This window comes from Prionailurus viverrinus, unplaced genomic scaffold, assembly GCF_022837055.1.
Source record: "Prionailurus viverrinus isolate Anna unplaced genomic scaffold, UM_Priviv_1.0 scaffold_49, whole genome shotgun sequence".
In the NCBI taxonomy this organism is placed as follows: Eukaryota; Metazoa; Chordata; class Mammalia; order Carnivora; family Felidae; genus Prionailurus; species Prionailurus viverrinus.
In genome coordinates, this window is record NW_025927612.1 from 2,245,625 (window position 1) to 2,268,709 (window position 23,085).

At 35.8% G+C, this 23,085-nt stretch overlaps 1 protein-coding gene across 6 annotated transcripts in view; it reads left to right on the top strand.

Moving 5' to 3' along the window:
- The window catches only part of BRCC3 (BRCA1/BRCA2-containing complex subunit 3), a 62,947-nt gene that overhangs the window by 15,199 nt on the left and 24,663 nt on the right, over positions 1-23,085 (top strand). For 5 of the 6 annotated variants that reach the window (XM_047847507.1, XM_047847510.1, XM_047847506.1 and 2 more), the window contains one exon: positions 22,440-22,514. The exons of the other annotated variant lie outside the window; for it this stretch is intronic. In XM_047847507.1, coding sequence (XP_047703463.1) covers positions 22,440-22,514 — 75 coding nt within the window. The remainder of the gene's footprint in view (positions 1-22,439; positions 22,515-23,085) is intronic. 6 annotated transcript variants of the gene reach the window in all.

Here is a 23,085-nt window from a genome sequence, read left to right on the forward strand (position 1 = left end):
ATAGATGCATATGCATAAAAATATCAAATGGTACGGAAGAACATAATAGTCTCCCTCCTCAGAAGGAGCCACTGTCTCCTAATTTTGTTTTTAGTCTTGATGTTTGCTTTGATATATCTAAATAATATGCTTTTCATACTCTTTCTTGATTTATTACTATTAGCTATTATCTGTTCTTATTAAGTTATCTTGCAGTCACAAGTGAGGACTTAGCCCCATTTCCATTTTCCCAATGTAGTCATATTACTACTTTTTGTTCTGTTGGTTACTTTTCTAATCATGAACTTTGTCCCTTTATTTATTCTGTCAACAATAGACAATATCTTTTGGCTCCCTATTGTTACTTGTAGTTTTACCATAAACCTTTGTATTTTCACAGTTGCAAACATCTATGTTCTGTGTTGTAACCATAATTGCATTTTCTGTGCTTTCTCTACTGTTGACTCTAAGAGTATAAAATAAAGTGTCTAGGGGCGCCTGGGTGGCGCAGTCGGTTAAAGCGTCCGACTTCGGCCAGGTCACGATCTCGCGGTCCGTGAGTTCTAGCCCCGCGTCAGGCTCTGGGCTGATGGCTCAGAGCCTGGAGCCTGTTTCCGATTCTGTGTCTCCCTCTCTCTCTGCCCCTCCCCCATTCATGCTCTGTCTCTCTCTGTCCCAAAAATAAATAAACGTTGAAAAAAAAAATTAAAAAAAAAAATAAATAAAATAAAGTGTCTATATTATTATGATTATGTAAATATTCTTCCATGTACAACCAAGCAATGCAAAGCAGTATGATTCCATTTCCTTTCTTGTATAGTTTTTTGCTTTTTCATGGATTTTTGAACGGCTTCCCTCCTAATTTTTCTGCCTTTAACACCTCACTGAGTTCCAATTTGTTAGGACTAATATAAAAATCTTTGGAATCCCTGCTTTTGCTAGGATTATTCCCTGAAGCCCTCCATCTTCCTACCTTAGCCAAGGCTTATCCTGGGACTTTTGTTCATTATTCTCCTTGGTGAGATCCATTGTTGTCTGGATTTCATGTCATCTTTCTTGGTTCACTCTTTCTAAGAAAGGTATGCATTTGAGTCTTTTACCAGTGTAATGCTTGTTGTTTTACAGGGGACTTTTTTTTTCTCTGACAGCTTTTAGGAGCTTCTGTATTCTTGATGTTGTGGAATTTTCTGTGATATATCCAGAGTGTGGATATTCTGTGATTCAAACTGTTGGACACTGTCAGTCAGACAATACTTGTCCTGCCAGTAGGGGAGGTTCTCTGCTATTGTTTTCTTTTGTATCCCCAGATATAACCATGTATACCCAGTTCCTGGGAGGAGAAAATATTATTTACAATTCAGTGCCATCCCATAATTTAAAATTTCTTCAAGTGTAAATCAGTCTTGGGGGGATAATTTCTCATTCTTTCAGTTACTTCTCTTTCTCTCCATTTTGACTCTAGATGGCATTTGAAGTATTGGGAAAGAGAAGTAAATGCACTTATGCTATAGGGAAAGGAGACTTCCTGGTCTCATACTGGTTTTGGGAATCAGGGCATGAGTCCTTCTATTCATGATTAATGTTCACCTTCATTTATGCAATGTATTCCTCCTCTCTCATGGACTTGAAGCCCCAACATAAGGAGATACCTTAACAGCTTCCTCTCCTGTGACTTCCTCTCTCTATTCTTTGATAATTCCTTCCCCTATTAGTCAGATATTAAAGCTCCTAGATTGTCAAAAGAACTCTTTTAACTCCTATTTTCTGTCTCTTTTTTTGTTGTTCTGATTTCTCAGGTATATTTGCGATTTTATCTTCCAACCCTTGCATTTTAGCAATTTAATATTTTTAACTTCTGAGCGATTTTTCTTTAGTGGTTATTCCTATTTCACAGTATCCTATTCTTGCTTTATTGATATATTGAAATGTTAAATTTTCTTCTGTTTTTTTTTGTTTTTTCAGTTTCTGTTTATTTTTTATTATATTTGATATATTCTATAAACATTTTATGATTTATATTTTTATATCTTGCTTTTCATCCTCTTTTAATAACAAGGCAACATAACATGAGTGATAGCTCATTATTTGTGGCCTTAGCTTGTCAACAGGAAGCTTCATTTTAGGGTGAGTGGGTTCAGAGCCAGCCATTTTTCTGGTGGATCACTTTTAGGTATCTTGCTCTGGGATATCAATTTTAACAATTACCACAATCCCAGACAGTTTCTTCTATTAGGAGAATTCTTGCTGCTGCTGCTGCTGCTGCTGCTGCTGCTATTGCTGCTAATGATGATGATGATGATTTTGGCTTAAGAATGGAAGCCTACTTACTAGGTATTTTGTGTATACTGAGTCCCAATTGTGGAAGAGCACAAAAGGGGAGTAACTAGAGTCCCAAATTTCTGGCAGGAAGACCAAAAGGGTAGCTTCCAGGAAATTACACAAAGGTAGGAGTATGTTAAAGCCAACTTCATAAAGTTGTTTATAAATTTCTGGGTCCACTCGTGAGCCATGTGTGCATGGACCTGATCTTAATTAGCATAAATGAAAACTGGATTAACTGGTAGACCACCACATTGGTCCCATGCTAACCACTGGGTGGCAAACATGCAGGAAAGACCTGAAGAGCACTAGAAAGGCTCTGAAAATTGAACTGACATTGGAACCACAGCCCACTGTGGAAATTTCAACCCGAACTTAACTAGGCAGGTGCCCTGCTAAAACAAAGACAACATTCTCTGTAGACTATAAACAATTCCCAGTGTATCATTTAAAAAATATTCAAAATACGCAGGATGCAATTCAGAATTATTTGGCATGTGAAGAACCACAAAAGCCTCAACTTGCATGGAAAATGATAATCAACAGATGTCAGCACTGAGATGACAGTGATGTAGGATTGATCTGGTAAACACTTGAAAGCAACTAGTATAAAAATGTTTTTGAAAATCACAACTTCTGCAACAAATGTTTAAGTAGAAAGTCTCAGCAAACAAATGCAAGACCTAAAGAAGCAAGCAGTCACTGAAAAAGAAGACTCACTGGATGCACTTGATAGCACAATGGAGATGATAGAGGAAAGAGTAAACATTGATGATAGATCGGTAGAAACTATCCAATCTGAATAAGAGAAGAAAAAGATAATTGACTAAAGTGAATAGAGAGAATGATATCAACAAAAATGGCAGAGTAGGAAACTTCAAATGTTCTCCACGAAAGCAGCAAATAATCTGGCCAAAGCTGTCAGAATCAACTTTATTGGAACTGTAGAAACTAATCAAAGCTTTATAGGAACCAGGCAAATGCTTAGGAGAAACATCACAGTCTCACATTTAAGGAAATCTCTGTTGAGTCACTCGATGTCCACTAAGCTAACAGGACAGAAGTCTCAGTGGCTACACATAACAAAGATCGTGTAAAATTACTTCAAGAAAGTTATTAAACACACAAAATAAGTTAAAATAAGCAGCAACAATAAACCCTGGGGAGGGTGTAGAATCTGATTTCCACAGTTACCACATTATAATATTCAAAACGTCCAGTTTTAAAAACAAAAAAGGCATTCAAAGAAACAAATTTTGGGCCATAAACAGGAAAAAAGGAATTAATAAAAACATTCCTGAAGGAAACCCAGACATTAGATTTACTAGACAAAAAGATTTTTAATCAACTGTTTAAAATATCGTCAAAAAGCTAAAAGGAAACCATGTACAAAGAACTAAAGGAAACCATGAGAATGTCAGAGGATATCAAACAGAATATTGATGATGAGATAAATTATAAAGAGGAACCAAATAGGAATTCTGGAATGAGAAGTACAATAACTGAAATGAAAAATTCAATAGGTTCAATAGCAGATTTGAGAAGACAAAAAGAAAGAATCAATTGAGATTACTGTCTGAGGAGCAGAAAGTAAAAAGAATGAAGAAAATTGAACAGAGCCTAAGAGACCCACGGGACACCTTAAAACATTATCAATATACTCAAATAGGAGTCTCAGAACAAGATGAGAGAAAGGAGCAGAAAATATATATGAAGGAATAATGGTCAAAAACTTCCCAAATTTAATAAAAAGCATGAATCTACACACTTAAGAGTCTCAAAGGATTCCAAACAGGAAAAACTCAAGGAGATTGACATTGAGACATATTATAATCAAAGTGTTGGAAGCCAAAGGCAAAGAGAGAATCTGGAAAGCAAGAGAAGTGACTCTTACATACAAGGGATTCTTTTTCTTAAAAAAAATGTTAATGTTTATTTTTTGAGACAGAGAGAGAGACAGAGCATGAGCAAGGGAGGGGCAAAGAGAGAGAGGGAGACACAGAATCCGAAGCAGGCTCCAGGTTCCGAGCCATCAGCACAGAGCCCGACATGGGGCTCAAACCCATAAACCCTGAGATCATGACCTGAGCTGAAGTTGGATACATAACTGACTGAGCCACCCAGGTGCCCCATACAAGGGATTCTTAATAATATTGAGAGGCAATTTATCATCAGAAACCAGGGAGGCCAGAAGGTAGTGGGATGACATAGTCTAATATGCTGATAGAAAAAAAAAGAACAACAACACTACCAAGTAAGAATTCTGTATCTGGCAAAATTATCCTCTTAAAGTGAAAGAGAAATTGACATTCTCAGGTAAACAAAGACAGAGTATTTTTACTAGTAGGTCTGCCTTATAGGAATTGCTCAAGTGAGGCCTTCAGGCTAAAATAAAAGAACACTTAAAGGTTAACTAACTTGGATTTAAATTAAACAGTAAAATAAAGTAAAATGAAAGGACACTTGACAGTAACTTGAATCCACACAAAGAAATAAAGAATAGCAGAAAGATAACTACATAGTTTGATATAAACATCAGTATTAATGTATTAATTTTCACTTTGAAACTTCTGTTTTTATCCCTATAGGATTTAAAAGGCAATTACATAAAGCAACATTTACTAATCAGTTGATAGACAATATGTATAAAGAATTTTTAATAATTTTTAATAATAACATAAAAGGATGGGAATGGAGCTAGATAAGAGCAATGTGTATATGATTGAAACTAAGTTGGTATTGATTTCAATTAGGTTGTCAGAAAATAGGTTAATTGTAATTTCCAGGGCAACCATTGAGGAAATGTCTTTCTAATACAAAAGAAGGCAGTAATGGAGGTATTGAGGAGCAAAAAAATACATGACATATAGAAAACAAATAGCAAAATGGCAGAACTCTTAATAATTATGTTAAGTATAAATATAAATAAACTCTCCAATTGAAAGACAACAGTTGTCAGAATGGATAAAAGAAAAATAACTATCTACAGATGACTCACTTTAGATCCAAAGGCAAAAGTAGTTTGAAAGTAAAAGAATGGGAAACGATACATGCAAATAGTAGTAATCAAAGAGAGCTGGAGTACCTTTGCTAATATCAGACAAAGTAGACTTTAAGATAAAAATTGTTATGAGACAAAGGAGGACATTACATAACAATAAAAGTGTCAGTCCAACAAGAAGATAAAACAATTATAAATGTATATACACCTGACAAAAGGGTCCCAAAATATATCATGTAAACATTGACAGAACTAAAGGGAGAAGTAGATGGCTCAGCAATAGAACAACCAGAAAAAAAAATAATGAAACAGAACACTTGAACAACACTATCAACCAACTACACCTGACAGACCTATGTGGAATACTCCACCAAATAGTAGCTGAAAACACATTCTTTTCAAGTACACATGGGATGCTCTCCACAGTTAAACTGAATGTTAGTCCACAAAGCAAGTCTCAATACATTGTAAAAGATTGAAATCATACAAAACATCTTCTACAAAAATAGAATGAAATCTGAAATCAGCTACATAAGGAAATGTGGAAATTTCACATATATTAGGAAATTAAATATTCTTAAGCAACCAATGGGATAAAGAAAACATTACAAAGAAATTAGAAAATACTTTGAAAAGAAAATCACAGCATACCAAAATGTATGAGATGCACAAAAAGCAGTACTGAGAAGGAAATTTATAGCTGTATAATAAAAAAGAAATCAGCCAGGAATTCCTGGCTGGCTCAGTCAGTAGAGCATGTGAGTCTTGATCTTGGGGTTGTGAGTTTGAGCTCCATTTTAGGTGTAGAGATTACTTAAAAAATAAAATTAAATTAAAATTAAAACAATAATAAATACCTCAAGTCATTAACCTCACTTTACACTTTAAGGAAAAAGTGTAACCTAAATACAAAGCAATTAGAAGGAAGGAAATCATAAATGTTAAAGTTGAAGACAAGATAAGGAATAGAAAAACAGTAGATAAAATAAAATAAACCAAAAGTTCTTTGAAAAGATCAACAAAATTGACGTATCTTTAGCTAGATTGAAAAATAAAAATGAGAGAAAACACAAATAACTAAAATCTGAAATAAAAGCAGGCTACCACTACTGACCTTCCAGAAATAAAAAGGATTATAAGGTAAAACTGAACAATTGCATGCCAACAAATTAGATAGCCTAAATAAAATGGACACATTCCTAGAAATACACAAATTGCCAAAACTGGCTCAAAAAGAAAGAAAACTAGAGCAGACTTATAAAAAATAGATTGAATCAGTAGTCAAAAACCTCCTGACAAAGAAAACTCCCAAGACCAGATGACTACACTGGTTAATTCTGCCACACACTGAAAAAGAATGAACACTAATCCTTCTCAAAGTCTTCCAAAAAATAGGAGAGAGTACTCTCACTCATTCTTTGAGTCCAGCATTACCCTGATACCAAAGCCAGACAAAGGTAGCACAATAAAAAGAAAAAAATTATAAAGCAATATTCCTTCTGAATACAGATACAAAAATTTTCAGGGAAGTATTAGCAAACTGAATCTAACAGCAGATTAGAAGGATTATATACCATGACCAAGTGGGGTTTATCCCAGACATACAAGCAAGTTTTTTTTAATGTTTATTTTTGAGAGAGAAGAGAAAGGATGTGCACAAGCAGGGGAGGGGCAGAGGGAGGGAGACAGAGGATCTGAAGTGGGCTCTGCACTGTCAGTAGAGAGCCCAATGTGGGGCTTGAACCCACGAACCGTGAGGTCATGACCTGAGCCAATGTTAGTTGCTTAACTGACTGAGCCACCCAGGTATCCTACAAGCAATTTTTAACATAAAGTCAATTAATATATATGAAGGAAAAAACCCCACATGATTATCTCAGTTGGTGCAGAAAAGGTATTTGACAGATTCCAACACAGTTTCATAATAAAAACACTCAAAAAACTAGGGATTTAGAGGATACTCCTCAATATTTATGGACATTTAAGAAGACTCACAGCTAGGGGTGATTGGGTGGCTCATTCGGTTGAATGTCTGATTCTTGATTTCAGCTCAGGTCATGATCTCATGGTGGTGAGCTCAACCCTGCCTTGGGCTCCGTACTGTGCATGGAACCTGCTTAAGATTCTCTCTCTCTCTCTCTCTCTCTCTCTCTCTCTCTCTCAGAAAACAAAAAGCCTACAGCTAACATTTTACTCAGTAGTGAAAGAGCGAAAACTTTCTAAGATCAGGAACAAGAAAAGTTGCCCATTTTCACCACTGCTATTCACCACTGTACTGGTAGTGCTAGCCAAGACAATTAAACAAAAGAAATAAAAGGCATCCAAGTTGAAATAAGAAGTAAAACTATCTGTATTTGAAGATGACTTGATATATATATATATACATATATATATATATGTGTGTATATATATATATATACGTATATATATATAATCAATATATATAATCAATCCCATACAAGTCCCCCAAAGCTATTAGAGATAATAAAAAAATTCAGGAAAGCTGTAGTGTTCAAAATCAATATACAAAAATCAGTTGTATTTCTGTACACCAGCAAGCAACAATCCAAATAGGAAATTAAGGAAAAAATTCCGTTTACAGTAGCATCCAAAATAATAAAATACTCAGGACAAAATTTAACCGAGGAAGAGGGAGACTTGTAAAGTTAAAAATAGAATACACTGCTGAAAGAAATTAAGGAACACCTGAATAAATCAAAAAGCATCCCAATGTTCATAGACTGGAAGATTCAATATCATTAAGGTGACAATACTTCCCAAAGAGACCAACATATTCAATACAATACCTATTAAAATTCTAATGGGCCTTTTTACATAAATTGGAAGAGATGATCCTAAAATTTATATAATAGTGAAAAAGAACAGAGTTGGAGGAATCACACTTCAGATTTCAAAACTTGCTACAAAGCTTCAGTAACCAAAACACTGTAGATCTGACATAAGTATAGACCTATAAATCAGTGGAATAGAGTGGAGTCCAGAAGTAAGCCTGTATACCTATGGCCAATTGATTTTCAATAAGGGTGCCAATGTCATTTGATGAGGAAAGAATAGTCTGTTCAAGTGGTGCTGAGGCAACTGGATATCCATATCTAGTATAAACAAAAAATAACTTAAAATAGATCAATGACCTAAATAGAAGAGCTGAAACCATAAAACACTTAAATAAAACATAGGGGTAAATCAATACATTAGATTTTAGATGGAATCTTAGATATGACACCAAAGGCATGAGTAACAAAAGGAAACATCAAGTGGATTTAAAAAAATTAAAAACTCTTGTGCCTCAAAAGACATTATCAAGAAAGTGAAAAGACAAGCTACAGAATAGGAGAAAATATTTGCAAGTCGTATCTATTATGGCTCTAGCATTCAGAGTATGTAAGGAAGTCTTACAACTCAACATCAAAATGACAAACAACTGAACTTAAAAATGGGCAAAAGATTTGAAAAGACCTTTCTGAAGAGGGTGTACAAATGGCTAGCAAGTACATGATAAAATTCTCAACATCATTAGTCATTTGGAAAATGCAAATCAAGACTAAAATGGGATAGCATCTCACATTTGGCTAAGTTGAGCATAATTTTTTAAATGGAAAATAAGTTGGCAAAGGTGTGGAGAAATTGGAACCTTCAGATGTTTCTGGTCAGAATATAAAATATGGCCACTGTGGAAAACAGTTTGGTTGTTTTTCAAAAAGTTAAAAATAGAATTATCTTATGACCAAGTAATTGTATTCCTAGGTACATACCTAAAGGAATTAAAAGCATACACTCAAATATATGCATCGACATGAATATTCGTAGCAGCAGTATTCACAATAGCTATGAGATGGAAACAACCCAAATGTTCATCAACTGATGAATGAATAAGCTAAGTATGGTACAGTTTTCCCTTGAACAGCATGTGGATTAAGGGTGCCAACTCCCCGTGCAGTAAAAAATTCATGTATAACTTTTGATTCCCCAAAACTTAACTCCTAATAGCCTACTATTGACAAGAAATCTTACTGATAACATAAAGTCAATTAACACATGTATATATATATTATATACTGTATTCTTACAGTAAAGTAAGCTATGGAAAAGAAATTGTTAATAAAATCATAAGAGAAAATACATTTATAATACTGTAGTGTTTTTATAAGAAAAAAATCCTTATATAAGTATATCAACACAGTTCAAACCCATGTTGTTTAAGGGTCAACTGTATATCCATTGAAAGGAATGGATAGATTCAATGGAATATTACTCATCCATAGAAAAGGAATGAAGTGCTGAAACATGTTACAGCATGGAAGAATCTTGAAAACATTATGCTAAGTGAAAGAAGTGAAACACAAAAGGTTACCTATTATTTATTTATATGAAGTATTCAGAATAGCTAAATCCATAGAGACAGAAAATTGGTGGTTGGCATGTGCCGAAGGGAGGGAAGACTGGGGAGCAGGTATTTAATGAATATGGTGTTTTATTTTGGGGCGATGACATGTTTTGGAGCTAGTTAGGGGTTGTGGTCACACAAAATTGTGAATGTACTAAGTCCTGAATTGTTCACTTTAAAATGGTTAATTTTATGTTCTATGAATTTCATGTCAATTTTTTAAAATGGGCAAAGGACTTGAGTAGACATTTTTCCAAGGAAGATATATGAACGGCCAGTAAACACATAAAAAGCTGCCCAATGTCATCAGTCTTTAGGGAAATACAAATAAAAACCATAATGATTACATACTATTTCCTACCCAGTAGGTCAGCTATAACTTTTTAAATGGAAAATAACATGTCACCAGGACTGTGGAGAAAGTGGAACCCTGATGCATTGTTGTGGAAAAGTTTGGTGATTCCTCAACAATTTACATATAGAATTAACATATGACCTAGCAATCTACTCTTAGGTTTTTACTGAAGAATTGAAAACAAGTGTTCAAACAAAAAACTTGTACTTGAATACTGAATAGCAGCAGTTTTCATAATAAAAATTAGAAACAGCCCACACATCCATCAACTGATAAATGGATAGAGAAAGTGTAGTGTATCCACACAATGGGAAATTTCGGTTATAAAAAGGAATGAAGTACTGATAAGTGCTGTAATATGGATGAACCCTGAATACATGCTAAGTGAAAGAAGCCTGACACAAAAAGCCACATAGTACGAAATATGCAGAATAGGCAAATCTGTAGAGACGAAAAGTAGATTAGAGAAGAGAGACAAATAGAGAATATATTTGTTCATTATCCCTGCCGTAAAAAAATCACAGGCTGGGTGCATTAAACAACAGAAATGTATTTTCTTACAGTTCTGGAGTCTAGAAGTCCAAGAGATGTTGGCAGGTTTGATTTTCTCCTTGGCTTGCAGATGGCTGGCTGCCTTCTCACTGTGTCCTCACCTGACCTTTCCTCTATGTGTACACACTCTTGGTGTCATTTTGTGTGCCCAAATTTCCCCTTCTTATCAGGGTACTGGTCAGACAGGATTAGGGCATGACTTAATGGCCATGGTTACTTTAATCACCATTTAAAGGTCTCTCTCCTAATATAGCCACATTCTGTGGTCCTGGTCATTAGGGCTTCAACATAGGAGGAGGGCAGGGGCACAATTTAGACCATAACAGGAAGTGACTGCTTGATAGGTATGGGCTTTCTTTTTGGGGTGATGAATTATGGTTGCAACAACATCGTGAATGTACAAAAAGTCACTGAGTCACACATTTAAAAATGGTTAAAGTGATGAATTTTATGTTTTCTGAATTTTACCTCAATTAAAACAAAGAACAGAGCCATGTCATTGTAGTCACAGAAGTAGAGTAGAAATAATATGGTGCTGAGAAAAGTCCACTCTCTGTACTGGAAATCTTAACCAGTGCAATAATGCAACAAATACAAGGCATAGACTGGAAAGGAATAAATAAATTAATCCCTATTTGCATAGGTCATGGTTGTTTACATAGAAAACCCCAAGGAATCAAAGAAATTCCTAGAACTAATAAGTGAATGATGTCACAGAATACAGTGTGAATGGATAAAATCAATCATGTTTGTATATGCTAGTAATGTAAAATTAGAAATAAAATTTTAATGGTACCATTTATAATATTTCCAAAAATGAAATAGTTATGTATAAATTTATCAAAACATGTATCAAATGCTTATGCTGAAAACCATAAAACATTGACAATGGAAATGAAAGAAAACCTAATTAAATGTAAATACATACCATCTTTATGGATTGGAAGACTCAACATAATAAAGATTTCATTTCTCAAGTTAACCTATAGATTAAGAACAATAGTAATCAAAATTTCAGCAAGATGTTTTTTTCTTTAAAGACAAATTGACTCTAAAATTTATATGGAAAAGCAAAGGAACTTACATAACTTAAACAATTTTGAAATGGAAGAATAAAGTTGGAGTAATTGCACTCCCCAATTTTAAGACTTGCTATGAAGCTACAATAACTGGTACTGGTTAAGGCATAAATACCTAGATCAGTGGAACAGAATGCAGTTCAGAAATAGGCCCACAGAAGGATGGCCAATTGATGTTATACAAAACCAAAAAAGCTATTCAGTGGAGAAAGGATAGCATTTTCCACAAGTGGCATTAGACAATTAGACTACTGTCTACAAAATAATGTCAATCTAAACCTTCTATCCAACTTGATATAAAAAGGGATCATGGGTCCAAATAGAAAACATAGAAGTATGAAAGTTTTATAGGAAAAGAGAAAATCTCATGTTCGGTTTGCCAACAACTTATACATGGACCCAAAAGTATTTTCCATAAAGGAAAAATTTGATAAATGAGACTTCATCAAAGTTAAAAACCTTGCTGAGTGAAAGAAACTTTCAAGAGAATAAAAAGAGTACAGAATGAGTGAAAATATTTGCAAATCACATAGGCATAGGCATACGAGTAGGCATAGGTATACTATACGGGCAGGATACGAGTATAAAGGGATACCATGAGGGAGTTTTTTAGGGTGGTTGATGGAAAATGTATGCTCATTAAAGTGGCTCCTGGAATCTATGTGTTAAAATTCTTTGTACTCCCTACACTTTTGACTATACGACAAAAGGAAATAAAAAAGTTGTAAGTCGTTAGTACATTTGTGACAAATAATTTGAAAATCCAAAGGAAATGGGTGATTTCTTAGGAAAATATACCAAAGTTCATTTCAAAATAGGAAACATATTTCCTGCGATTATCAGACCTGAGACCAAAAATGGTGATTAAGGATCTATGATTTTAAAAGGCATCAGGTTTATGTGGATTTACAGCTGAATTCTGAGTAACCTTTGAAGGATTGATGGTTCTAATTCAATTTACACATCTTTCCAGACCATGCAGAAAGGTTAAACGCCCCCTAATTTTTTAAATAACTAGAATAGTTTTAACACCAAAACCTGATTAGAGGTAGCATAGAAAAAGGAAACTACTGGGTGCCTGGCTCAGTCAGATAAACGTCCAACTTCAGCTCAGGTCATGATCTCACAGTTCGTGGGTTCAAGCCCCACATCGGGCTCTGTGCTGACAGCTCGGAGCCTGGAGCCTGCTTCAGATTCTGTGTCTCCCTCTCTCTCTGCCTCTCCCCCACTCATTCTCTCTCTTGCTGTCTCTCAAAAATAAACAAACATTTAAAAACAAAAAGAAGAAAAAGGAAACTACTGACCACTATCACTTATAGGTGTAAAAATTCAGAATAAAATATTAACAAATCAAATATAACAGTGTTCATAGGGAATAATACAGAATGAGCAAGTTCAGTTTAATCTGGAAATACACGGTTCCTTCAGCTTCAGGAAATCTAAATGTAATGTACTTCATTATATCAACAGATTAGGGGAGAAAAACCATAGATACTGGGAAGACATTGACAAAAGTCAGGTTCTTGATGTGCCTCCTCTCATCTAATTTTCCCAACAACCATGTGCCCCCTTTTACTGATGAGGAAATGAGTTCAGAGACTGAGACTTGCTCAAATCTGGCATACAGGGCCATTCTAAATGTCACACATTAATTTTTTGCCAATCTGACAGCCTAACAGTAAATAGAGTGCCCATCTGAGTTGCCCATTCATATCCCTGGCTTCATTTTCTATAGAGTTGTTGCATTTTTTTCATGCTGATTTGCATGATTTCTTTATATGTTTTGGAAATTTCATCCTCTGTCAGGTGTGTTGCAAATATTTACCTCCAGACCTACTTTGTTATTTTATTTATGCCTTTTGTCTCTCTTCTTTAAAAGAGAGACATTATTATGGTTCCCCAAGACCATAAATATAGGGTTAAGTTTTTTGTTTTATCATTTTGGTTTCATCTGGAACTTAACTTAGTTAACCTCTTGTAGTAAGATCTCTAGTTGTCCTCACATGACACCGATTTGTGACCACAAAGTAACCTGGGGAACAGGCAGTGGCTGAGGGCATGTGGCCTTAAGCCAGCCAGCCTTGTTTGAGTCCTGAAGCCACTTTTAACTAGGTGTGTGACTTTGGGAAAATAATGTGAAGCTATGAGAGCTTATGGAGTGGGGATGGGAGAGTGGGAGCCACTGTGGCTTAGAAGTCCTGTGTCCACAATTAGGGACCCCTCCATTCTGTCCCCGTGCCAGGGACAGGGCCCAGGAACAAGAAGCGTGTACACTTGAGCTTCGGCCATGGCTCTGACTTGTACCCTCCTAATCCAGGTGTAGGAAACCACCCCGGGCATTTTATCAGAAGCCAGGCCCACTTAGTCACACACCTGATGGTCAAGCTTTCTCAGGTTTCAAGGGGAACTGAACTAAAAACCTAATCTAAGGCCATTTCCTCACCTTGAAGGAGAAAGGATTTGGGAATCCTGTTTTCACAGTACAATTTCCAGAACAAGGAGGAGACAATACATGGCAGCAAAACCAGCAAATCTATACTATAGTAGTTCTCGTTAAATCCATAATTTTTGTTGCTTTTCTCATTGGTATGGACATACGTATGAAAGTTGAATGGCAGACTCGAGTGGCAAACATCCCTGTTTTTTCGAACTCTAGCACGAATACTTCTGATGTTCTGTCAACTGTGGATGTTATGATTTTGTGGTAGACATCCTCTATTCCTTCATTAACTTAAGGAAATTTCTAGTTTGCTGAGAATTTTTAATCATGAATGTCTCTAGTTTAATCAAATGCCTGCTTGTCATGTCCTCAATTGACAATGAGGCTGTTTTCCCCTTTAGTTAGTAAAGGTAATGATTCACATGGAAAGCTTTTTTTTTTCTCAAAAGAGCAATTATGCAAAAAAGGCAAAATTACATTGAAAGCTTTTTAAACAGCAAACTGTTTTCACATTCCTACTATAAGCCCCGCTTTACCATGATGTGTTGTTCTTTTGATACAAAGTAAATCCTGTTTGTTAATATTTGGCTTAAACTGTTACATCTATGTCCATAAATGAGAGTAGCCTAAAGTATTCTCGTCTTGGATTTCTCTTGTCTGGTTTTGGTTTCAGGATTATTTTATTAATTTATAAAATGAGTTGATTTTTTTCCCTTTTCTGGAAAGACAATATAGCATAATAAATAAGAACATGGCTCTGTGGCCACACGCTTTTGTTGGAATCCTGAGCTTCTACCATCTTGACTTCTAACACGGTAGGTTATTTTCTCCTGTTTTTGAATCGTTTGTAAATGGAATAATACAATGTGTACTCTTTTGTGCCTAGCTTTTTAATTATTATTTTAGAGAGAGAGAGTGTGCAAGCAGGGGACAGAGACAGAGGGAGAGAGAGAATCTTAAGCAGGCTCCACGTTCGATATGGAACCCAATGTAGGGCTCAATCCCATGACCCTAGGATCATGACCTGAGCTGAAATCAAGAGTTGGACGCTCAATCGACTGGGCCACCCAGGCATCCCTGTCTAGTTTCTTTCAACCAGTGCTGCTTATGAGGTTCATCCATGTTGTTACATGAAGCAATGCTGTGTAAGTATTCCATTGTATATCACAGTGTATTCATTCTGTTATTGGGAGAGAGTTGCAGTTTTTAAAAGGCTCTTACCATTTGTACTGCTATGTATTGGCATTTCTGTCGGGTGCATACTAAGGAGTGGAACATATACGTATATGTTCAGCTTTAACAAATAACACCAACAGTTTCCCAAAGTCTCACTCCCAACAACAATGTTGGAGAGTTGCTTTTTCCACATCCCTGCCAATAGTTGGTACTGTGTGTCTTATTTATTTTTGCCATTCTGGTGAGTGCATAGTAGTGTTGCTTTAGTAGTGGCTTTAGTTTGCATTTTGTTGACCACTAATAAAGTTGAAAACCTTTCCACACATTTTATAGCATTTATACATGGATACAGTCCTTCAGTTATATGTGGATAGATTCCTTGGGTTAAGCCCTATGTTCATAGCCACAAAATTAAAGTCAAACAATCAGAATGTTTTTATTTAGGTTCATAATGGGTATATAAAAATTTATTAGGTTGTATCAGTCAAAATTACATTTGGTTGGCAACTAAGCACAAACTGCAAAAATAGTACCTTAAGTAAAGTTAAATTCTCCATCACAGAAGTAAACAGATAGACACTAAATGGTTGTTACTAGGGGCAACAGGCATCTTCTGTCTTGTTGCTCCATTTTACAGGGTCTCCAAATAGCCCAAGAAGGATGATAAGCTTTCAGGCTTACCATGATACTCTAAACATCAAATGGAAGGAAGTTTTAAAAAAGATCCCCTTCTTTTTAAGGAATCTTCTAGGTAGTACATATAACTTTTTTTTGTAAATGAGGCCTTTTGTGTACTAAGAAAGAGGATATTTAGAGCAGTTGCTTTTATACAGGATGTGTTGGAGGCAAATCAAGAAGTAAAAGCTGCAGTCCCTGCTGCTACATAGATTCTCACACGCACTGAGTAGTAAAGACTGCTGCAGAATTCAACCAGAAACTGTAAGGAATAAACATTGTGATAGGAAATATCAGGGATGTAGGAATTCATGAAAGGAAAAGGACAACCTAGACAGAAATGGAGAAAATATAACCCAGGAGCAGAATAAACATTCAATGAATGAATGACTACATAATTGAAAGAATAAATGAACATTCTGTTCATCCCTTTTTTCAGTTGAGAACAGCTTAAAGTTACACAATACTGTGAGGGAGTTACTTTAATGTTTAATTGCTTATAATGATGGGTTTCACTTTGGGGGCTTAGTTCAAATACACACACACACACATATATGTAATCAGTTGTATACTTTGCATTAATAAACATCCTTTTTGAGTGGCACCAGGGTGGCTCAGTCGGTTAAGCGTCCAATGTCGGCTCAGGTCATGATCTTGCGGTTCGTGAGTTTGAGCCCCATGTTGGGCTCTGTGCTGACAGCTCAGAGCCTGGCACCTGCTTCGGATTCTGTCTGTCCCCCCGCCACCCCCCACCTCCAAAACTAAATATTAAAAAAAGAATTCCTTTTTAAAAGAGACAAAACACATCCTCTTTGAAATCTGTACTCCTATCTTTCTCAAAAGGAATAAAAGTGGGATGTCCCCAGTTATCTTAAGGATCTTATAAGCCGTTAATTAATGGCTTATAAATGTCCCAGTTACACCAGATCCTCCCTCCCCTAAATGCAACATGCCTGAAGCCTATAGGTATTGCATATCTAGAGATAAAGCCAACCTCCCACCATACAGAAACATGATAATGAAAAAATAACCTTAAAAACAACACCCATTCATCTTTGTGATATATCCATGAGGGAAGCTACTGCAAGAAAAGAATACTACAGGTGAATATCCCTAATGAACAGGGATACAAAAATATTTTTTAAGCTTATTTTTATCTATTTTGAGAAAGAGATAGCAAGTGGGGGAGGGACAGAGACAGAGGGAGACAGAATCCCAGGCAGGCTCCACACTGCCAGTGCAGACCCTGATGCAAGGTTCAAGCTCACGAACTGTAAGATCATGACCTGAGCCGAAACCACAAGTCAGACACTTAATGGACTGAGCTATCTAGGTGCCCTGGGATGCAAAATTCTTTAATAAAATACCATCAAACTGAATTCAACAGCACATTAAAAGGGTTATACACCATTAACAAGTGTACAAGTGTGATTTATCCCTAGGATATAAGGATGTTTCAACATATGCAAATAAATCAATTTGGTATAACATATTAACAGAATGAAAGATTAAAACCACATGACCACCTCAATTGATGGTGAAAAAGCATTAAAAATCACCAAAATAGGTAGAGAAGGAACTTAATACGATAAAGGCCACACATGAAAAGCCCACAGCTGATATTATAATCAATGGGGGGAAAATTGAAAGCTTTACCTCTAAGATTCAGTGCAAAGGCAAAGATGTCCACTCTTGCCACTTGTATTCAACATAGTACTGGATGTGTTGGAGCAATCATATAAGAGAAAGAAAAGGCATCCAAGTCAGGAGTAAAATTTATCTTGGATTACAGATGACATGATCACATATGTCGAAAATGCTAAAGACTCAACAACAACAACAAAAACTGATTAGGAATAATAAACTCCATAAAGTTGCAGAATACAAAACCAATATATAAAAATCAGTTGAATTTCTAAACACAAACCACAAACTATCCAAAAATGGAATTAAGAATACAATCCCCCCCCCAAAAGAATACAATCCCATTCATGATACCAACAAAAAGAATAAAATACTTGGGGATAAGCTTAACCAAAGTCAATTTCAGTACACTGAAAATTATAAAAACATTAATGAAGGAAATTAAAGACACAGGTAAATGGAAAGACATGCCATGTTCATGGATTGGAGGAATTAATATTGTTAAATGTCCATACTACTGAAAGTGATCTAAAGAGTCAGTGCATTCTCTATTAAAATCCTAATGGGATTTTTTACAGAAATAGAAAAAAAACAGCCTAAAATCATATGGAATCACAAAAGACCCCAAATAGCTAAAGCAATCCTGAACAAGAATGAAGGTGGAGGCATCACACTTAGTGATCTGTAAATACATTACAAAGTTACTGTAATCAAAAAGTATGATACTGATATAAAAATTGACTTCTAGACCAATGGAACAGAATTGAAGGCCCAGAAATAAATCCACACATCTATGGTTGGCTGATCTTCAAGAAGCGTGCCAAGAATACACAATAAAATGAAAAATGATCTTTGAAAAACTGGATATCCACATGTAGAAAAATGAAATTGGAACCTTCATACCATATAGAAAAATTAGCTCAAAATGGATTAAAGACTTAAACGCAAGACCTAGAAACATTAACTACTAGGATAAAATTTAGGAAAAAAGATTTTTGAGTTAGAACTTGGTAATGATTTTTTTGGATATGGCAACAAAAGCAAAAATAGACAACTGGGATTTCATCAAACTGGAAGTTTCTGCCCAGTAAAGGAAACAGTCGACAGAGTGAAATGGAAGCCTGAAATGGGAGATTAGGGGTTAATAACTAAAACATATAAGGAACTTGATAACAACAACTCGACCCAATTAAACATGCAAAGGACTTGACATTTCTCAAAAGAAGACCTACAAATGGCCAACAGGAATTTGAAAAGGTGCTCAATGTCACTAATTATCAAGAGTATATATATATATATATATATATATTATCAAGGATGTATACACACACACACACACACACACACACACACACACACATACAATGACTATGATTGAGCATTAATGTAGAAGGAAAATCTTAACATTTTCAACATGAATGAACCTGGAGGACATTATGCTAAGGGAAATAAGCCAGACACAGGAAGATAGATACTGAATCATCTCACATATATGGAACTAAAATAGTCCAGTCCTAGCAGCAGAGAGTACAGAGTAGAATGGTGGTGGCCAGGGCTAAGAGGTGGGGGAAATGGGGAGATGTTGGTAAAAGGGTACAAAGTTTCAGTTATGCAAGATAAATTCTGGAGAGCTAATGTACAGCAATGTGACTATAGTTAACAATATTATATACGTGAAATTTGGTAAGAGAGTAACTCTTGTGTTCTCATCTCACCCACAATTGAACCTCTTTTTAAAATTATTTATTTAATGTATTTAATATATTTTTTTCACAATGATACCTCAATAAAACTGTTCATTGAAGTACAAAGCACTGCTTTCCTCTGAACTTCTGAATGACTTAATTTGAAACATTTTAAGTATTAAGAACAAACTTATTTTTGTAGGATGGTGAAAATTAGTGGTCTAAAAAAATTGTCGGAGGGAAAACTTTTTAGCTGGAAATTATCCTCCATGTTAGTTCCAGCAGTTTCAGAATGTGTTTGCCATTGTGTTCTCAGTAAATGGTGCTTCTCCTGTAAAGGAGAAGTGCTACTATAACGGGAAAAAAGAGAAGAATTGAATTCTCAGTCACTAGAGCCTAAAGTGCTTTGAAAGATCACTGAGTGTCTTTCTTAAATTTGAGTCTGTGGAAGTAAAGTGACTTATCCAAGACCATGCAGCTGGGCAAGTGCAGGGCCAAAGCTTACCCTTGTGTCTCCTGAGAATGTCAAGGCCCAAATCTATCTAAATTAAGAAGGCACTGATGAGGTCATCAAAATCATCAATAGAAGCACTGCTTCTGCACTCATAGAAACAGGCTTTTTAATGTTTATTTACTTATTTTGAGAGAGAGAAAGTGAGCGAGAGTAGGGGAGAAGCAGAGGGAGAGAGAGAATCCCGAGCAGGCTCCATGCTGTCAGCAGATGAGGGGCTTAGTCTCACAAACTGGGAGATCATGACCTGAGCAGAAATCAAGAGTCAGGCGCTTAGCCAACTAAGCCCCCCAGGCACCCCTAGAAGTAAAGTTTGGGCTAGAAGCAGATGATCCTTCTCTTCCTTTGTTTGAATTCCTGAGCCTTATCCTTGTCTTATCTTACTCTCCTTTAAAATTTTTGCTTCTGACTTTATTGGGTTACAAATGATCTAGAACATACATATAAATCAAGTTTAGGGCTAGAATGTCATCACACATAAAATAACGGAGACACCAATGAACAATGAAAATTATGGCGCCCATTGAGTGTTCTGGGGGTTTTTAACCACCTTAATCTTTAAGACCTTATTTTAGCTGCACAGTGCTATTTTTTTTTCTTGCTTGTTTGTTCATTGTTCATTTTTAAAACTGCTTTTTCAAGGCATAATTGACATATACACAACTGTACATATTTAATGAATACAATTTGATGAGTTTGGACATATGTAAATAGATGTCATACCATCACTGTAATCAAGGTAATGGACACATCCAGTACCTCCAAAGTTTCCTTGTGTCCTTTGTGGGGTTTTTTTTTTTTTGATTCATTTTAATTTTGTTTTTCTGGTAAGAAGAGAACATGAGATCTACCCTCTTAACAGAGTTTGAAGCGCACTGTACCTTATTGTTAACTACAGGCAAATCTTTAGAACTTATTCATGTAGCATAACTGAAGCTTTATGCCCCTTGAATAACAACCCCCCCCCCCCTTATCCCTACCCCCGTCCCCTGGCAACCACTATTGTATTCTCTGCTTCTAGGAGTTTGACTGTTTTTAAAAATATGTTTAACTTTCTTTGTAGCATTTATCCCTAACACAAATTAGTCATTCATTTATTTACAGTCTCTTCCCTCCATTACACTGTTATCTCCATAATTGTGGGGATCTAGTCCATGTTGTTCACTAGTGCTTAGAGCAGGGCCTGCCACATCATAGCCATTCAGTAACTCTCTCTTGAGTGGTTGATTGTGTGATTTGTTTCTTTAAGTATGTCCCCTTTTCCATCGCTGATGCTGTTTACTTGTGTTTTCTCTTTTTTCTTGCTTGTGTTGCCAGAGGCTTATCTATTTTGTTGGTTTTTTTCAAAGGTCCAGCTTTATGTTCTCTAGATCAATTCAGTTTCTTAGCTTTTTAAAAAACTTCCACTTTTCTCTTCATTAATTTCTTCCTTCTATTTCATGTACATTGTATTGTTGCTGTGTTGTTCTTATTATTTTTATCCTCAATTCATGAGGTGAAAAGTAGGCTCATTTTCTATCTCCCTTGTTTTCTCATAAATACTTCTAAGGCTATACGTATTCCTCCTCACTGTGGCCTCATTCCAGAGGTTTTGATGTGTGGTAGTTACAATGGCTTTTGTTTGTTGGTTTTTTTACTTCTGATTTGTGTTTCCAGTCGTTATTTTCTCTTCAACCTAAGAGTTATTTAGAAGTGCATTTAAAAATTTCCAGATTTGTCAGTTTAGGAGGTTTTTTGTTTTTTTGTTTTTTTTTTTTTTGCTATTACTTTAATTTTTAACACATTATTATAACTGTGGCCTGTGTGATATTGGCTTTATGGAAATTTTGTGATATTTCCTTTGTTACCTAGAAAAGAGGTTCACAGATGACAGCCTGTAGGCCACATGGGCCTGGTGCCTATTTTGTAAATTAAGTTTTATCGGAACACAGCTACACTCATTTGTTTACTGGTTACAACTGCACTGCTGAGTGGTTGGGATAGAGACTCTGTGGCCTATGCAGCTTAAAACATTTACTATCTGGACTTGTCATAAAAAGTTTGCTGGACTGCTAACTTAAAACATGGCCAATTTTTGTGACTTTGTCATAGGGATCAAAAAATACGTGTATTGTCTTTTGGGTCTCAGTCCCTTATATCCTTGTTAGAATAAGCTGGTTAAGTTATGTTGTAGTGATCCTTATATCCTTTCTCATAGTTTGTGCTTTTGATTATACATATCTGAGACAGATGTATATAAATTTCCCATCCACTTGTATATTTTAGTCAGGGTTAGCTTTAGGTATTTTGAGGCTGTGTTGTTATTGCATAAAGAGCATATAAAGGTTCATAACTATTATATGATCCTGTTGTGTTTTCCTTCATAAAATATGTAATAGCCTTCTTTGCCCATTTGTGCATTTATTTATGCATGCTTTCTAGAGAATATTATTGTTCCTGTCAGGTTTAGGTTGAACTAAATCTATTAGGGAAATAATAAATAACAGTTTAAACAAGAAAGATTATTTCTTTCTTGAGTAGAAGTCTGGACATAAGTATTCCAGGGCTCTATGATGTCATCAGGGACCCAGGCTCCTACCTTCTGCTTCACCATCTTGGTATATGGTTTCCATCCTAAGGTCCCCTCATGGTCCACGAGACTTCTGGAGTTCCAGCCAGCACATCTCCATTGAGGGCCAGAAGGAAGAGGAAAGGTAGGAGGGCAAAAAGGGGCCCATCCTAGCTCAGCCAATTTCTAATAAGTGACCTCAGAAGTCCCAGAAAACAATTCCATCTCCTTCTCATTGGCAGAACTTAGTGAAGCAGTCACACCTAAGCTACCAGGGAGGCCCATCAGGTAACTTTGCCTTGGCTAAAAATGGGCATTCTGTTACCAAGGAGGAAGGTGACACTGGACATTTTGGATTAGTCAGTCAGCAGTCTCTGCCACTGCCTGTTGCATGTTGTAGTTCTTGTTACTAGCATTTTCCTTTTATAACTTTTATTGTCAACCTTCCTCAGTTATTTTGTTTCAGGTATGTTCCTTATAAATAGAATATAGCAAGATCTTGAGTTACTTGGTTTTAAACAATGAGAGCATCTGTCTGTTAATAGGTGAGTGTAATGCATTCACTTTATTATCGTGGCTGATACATGTGGCAGTGTTCCTGCAATTACATTTTTGTCTTCTGTTTGCCATGCTTTCTGTTTAATTCTTTTTATGTTTCCTACCATTTGTGACACTGAGTGAGTTTTCTGTTTTTTCTGTTTTAGAAGTTGTATTGA